Below are 3,818 nucleotides of genomic sequence, written 5' to 3'. Positions count from 1 at the left end.
GCACAGCGGCAGGAGCCACCACCTCCAGGAGCTCTCCTCACAGTATCGCCCTCCCTCTGTTCTCTTTCCTTTGTTTTCTTGAAAGACAGGGCGTTTATTTTCCTCCCTAGAGACCGGGGCAGGGTAGGGGCTCTCGGAGCCTGGCACTGTGCACGTGACCTGGGCCGGGAGGGGCAGGGGCGGGGGCTGGGGAGAAGCTGGGTGGCAGGGGAAGCCGGCAACTTGGCTGAGAGCAGCTGGGGCCCTGCCCCCTAACGCTGAAGTTCAAGACTCCACCTCTCAGTTCAAATCCCACCACTGGCCAGATGACTTGACCAACTGTGCCTGACTCAGTTTCCTCATCTGTAAAATGGGTGTGAGAACAGTCGCTCCCTCCAGCGACTGTCCTGTGGGTAGGACACGGGAAGGCACAGGAAGCCGTGACAACAACGCCTAGTGCTGAGCAGCCTGGGCATCTTCTCATCCCTGGGATTTTCTTCCTGCCCCGGAAGACCAGGGCTGGGGAGGGAGCAGGGCCCCAGGGGACTCTGGGTCTGCAACAGTACGTCCCTTCTCTGCTGAGCCCCCTCCCCAAATTCCTCATTATCGCTGGGCTGGGATAATCCCCGGCTGCCAGGCTGGGGCTGGGAAAGCAGGATTGTGAAGATCCACAAAGGCATGGTCATGCTGGTTTCCCATGCCCCCAAGATAAAACCCCACTCCTCGCTTCAACCCCCGAGGCCCTGTGGGGCCAAGTAGAGCCAGGACCCTGCCCACCTCTGTGACCTCCTCTCGTGCCCTCTCCCCTTTCCCTCACTCGCTCCGCTCTCTGCCACAGGCCTCTTTGCCGTCTATCCAACACAAGCTCGTGAGGCCATAGGATCTTTGCATTGGCTGTTCTCTCTGCAGACTTTCCCTCCGTGTCTCATACTCTGTGTTTCCATCATCTTTCAATGTCACCTCCTCAGGCAGGTCTCCCTGACTGCCCCTCACACTCCCTCCATGACCAATCTCTCCCTCATCTGCTTATCACACGAGCATTCCCTTTATTCCATTGCTGTTCCAATTCCGTACTAATCACTCCCAGTGAAATGTAAGCTTCCTGGAGCCAGGACCTCATTTGTCGCTGCTCCCCTTGAGCCCAGGATGGTACCTGGCACACCCCAGTGCCTAGTTAATCATTTATGGAATAGAGAAATAAAGGAGAAATTGCTGTTACATTCTTTTGAAATTCCAGGGGCTCGGAAGTGCCTACATTCCAACCTCCTCGTGGAGTGAACTTTGGGGGCTCCTGAAGCAGTTCCAAAGGAAGGGAGTAACTCCTTTCATTGAGCATCTTACTGTGAGCTCGGAACTCCATTCTCCTCCCAAGCAGCCCGTAAGTGGGGATACCCACACCCATCTTATGGGTGAAAAAACTGAGGTCCAGCAAGGCCAAGGCACTTCTGAAGGCCCAGCCCTGTCAGAAAGTGCCCGGCACCGTCTCTGGGAAACGGAACAGGCGGGGACAGGCAAGCTCAAGGCTCTGCAATCAAAGCCACTATCTCTGGCCGCTAGCCAAGAAAACTCCCAGGCAGAGCTGTCTGGCAGAAAGCAATGGAGAGTAAAAAGCAGGATATGATTTTCTCTCCCAAAGCCGTACGGGCACGGGCCAGAACGCAGTGCATCTTGTGTCTTGTCCAGGGACGCCCAGTGCACTGCGCTGAGACTGCCAGGCGGGAGGCAGGGCTGTGGGCAGGAGGCCAGGACCTGGGGTCGCCCACCGATCTCTCTGGGGCGGTGAGGGAGGTGGTGCTGGCTGCCAGGGCGCGCTCTGACGCATCTCGCCTGCGTCCTCCGGCGCCCGCCTGGCCCTGTGCGGCCACGGCCGGGGCAGGAGGGAGGGGTGGCGGACTGCCAGCCAGGAAGAGGTCAGGGGGCTGGCCCGAGTCCAACCTCACCCTGAGGGTGGGGGACTGGCCTCGGTCACAGAGGGCGTGACAAACCAGGTGTCCTGACTCCCAGCCCAGGGCTCCTGGTCCCGAGGGACCAAAGGCTGGACGCTCAGGCAGGAAGAGTGGACAGGAGCCAGACCCAGCTGGGGGAGAGAAGGACACATCCCTGGGTGGGGCTGAGGTTGTGCGGGGAGAGGCTCAAAGTAGGCTGTGGGGCTTCAGGCCTGGCCCGAGAGGTCCAGGGGGAAGCTGTTGGGACCCAGGCCAACCCTCCAAGCTGTCCAGCCCAGGCAGGCCATCTGTACCCAAAACACAGACTCCAGGAGGCCGCTTATCAGCGTGGCTGTCCTATGAGCTCAACGCTCTTCCCGCTAAGAGCAGAAACGTGTGTTTCCATGACTCTGTCTCTGTGGCCAGCGGGAGTAGGGTGGGGAGCCGCCCACCCTAACCCCATTACCCAGGCACAAAGAGCGAGACTCTGGCCCAGGGCCTTCCCCAGCAGATCAGGCCACCGTGAACTCTTGTTTTCCGAGCTGCGCCCACTAGGCAGGAAACTTAGGACCTCCGGGCCCCCAGAAACCTGCTGGCCAGACTGCTGCTTATCCAAGAGCCATACAAGTGGGCTGAGGGTCCTGCCAGGGACCAGAGGTAGCTCACTGAACACGTGGGGACCCAGTGAGCTCTGACCAAGTCCGGTTTTCACATGAAACATTCTAGAATTTGCCATCTCCGCATGCCCCAAGGTGAATCACAGAGCAGAGGAAACGGCTCCCAGTGAACTGGTCAGATTTGAAAGTCAGATTTTCCTCTCTCGCGCGCTGCCCAGAAGTTTTCCGAGAGACGTGAAAGGGGCGAAAACAGACTGCACTGTTTTCAGTCAAAATAAAAATGACCGGCCCGCCTCACTAGAAAACAATTCCTTAAGCCGCCCAGATGCAAGCGGGCGTGGATCTCCGCAGCCCTGCCCTTTTCTGCCCACACTGGGCCCCGAGTGGGGCCGGCCAGCTTCCGCTCTGGCCAGGGTCTCGGGGACCCTCAGCGGGCAGAAGATGAACTGGCCAGGATCCCGGGCATCTGCCACTTGCCCCCATGTCCACCGCCACCAGCCTCACCAGGACATCCCCAAGGCTGCCTCACAAAGTGCATCCCTCTGCCACTCTGGCCCCCATTAAATCTACCCCCTCACACAGCTGGCAAGTTTCAGAACCTGAGACGCACCCCAAGTCTCAGGCATGAGCTGCGGAGGTCTCATTGTCCTGAGAACAAAATGCAGCCACCCACCCAGCCTGGAGGCCCTGCAAGGTGGGCTGGTCTGCTGAATCGTGCAGGCTCAGTCCCACCTCCGGCTTCTGCACTTACTGGTTCCACCGTGTTGAGGGTAAAACTTTGTCTCTCCAAGTCTGTTCAAGTCCTAAGAGCCAAATACCTGTGAATGTGAACTTCTCTGGAAATAGGCTGTTTGCAAATGTGATGCAATTAAGAGGAGGTCCTGAGGGTGGACCCTCATCCAAGGACTGACATCCTTACTGCAAAAGGGAAATGTGGGCACAGGGACACATGGAGAGCGTGTCATGGGACCACAAAGTGACGCATCTACAAGCTGAGGATGGCCGGCACCACCAGAGGCTGGAGGAGGCGGGAAGGAGCCTTCAGGGGGCGTGGCCCTGCCGATGCCACTCTGGGGTGGTCCTTGGTGGCGGCAGCTCTGGAAGCTAACCCATGCTGTCACCCTATTTCTCCCCACCCAGGCTCAGCTCAGAGGCCACCGCTAATGGGGGACCCACCCCATCAATGCTGCCCTGTCCCAACATAGGAATTCCTGCCAGACGGAGAACACTTAGTGGTGGCCCCCTCTCCCTCCAAGGGCAGGCGTGGAATCAGCCTCGTGTGCCGTTGCCTCGGTAC

The 3,818-nt window shown here is 58.8% G+C and overlaps 1 protein-coding gene across 1 annotated transcript in view; it reads right to left on the bottom strand.

Moving 5' to 3' along the window:
* NCOR2 (nuclear receptor corepressor 2) overlaps positions 1-3,818 on the bottom strand; it is a 205,428-nt gene that overhangs the window by 42,136 nt on the left and 159,474 nt on the right. The window contains 3 exon segments of the mRNA XM_010841409.1: positions 1,321-1,438; positions 1,622-1,687; positions 1,743-1,920. Coding sequence (XP_010839711.1) covers positions 1,321-1,438; positions 1,622-1,687; positions 1,743-1,920 — 362 coding nt within the window.

The sequence above is a fragment of the Bison bison genome, unplaced genomic scaffold, assembly GCF_000754665.1.
Source record: "Bison bison bison isolate TAMUID 2011002044 unplaced genomic scaffold, Bison_UMD1.0 scf7180017864160, whole genome shotgun sequence".
In the NCBI taxonomy this organism is placed as follows: Eukaryota; Metazoa; Chordata; class Mammalia; order Artiodactyla; family Bovidae; genus Bison; species Bison bison.
Note: the sequence above shows the minus strand (reverse complement) of the source record. Positions and strands in the feature narration are given on the sequence as shown.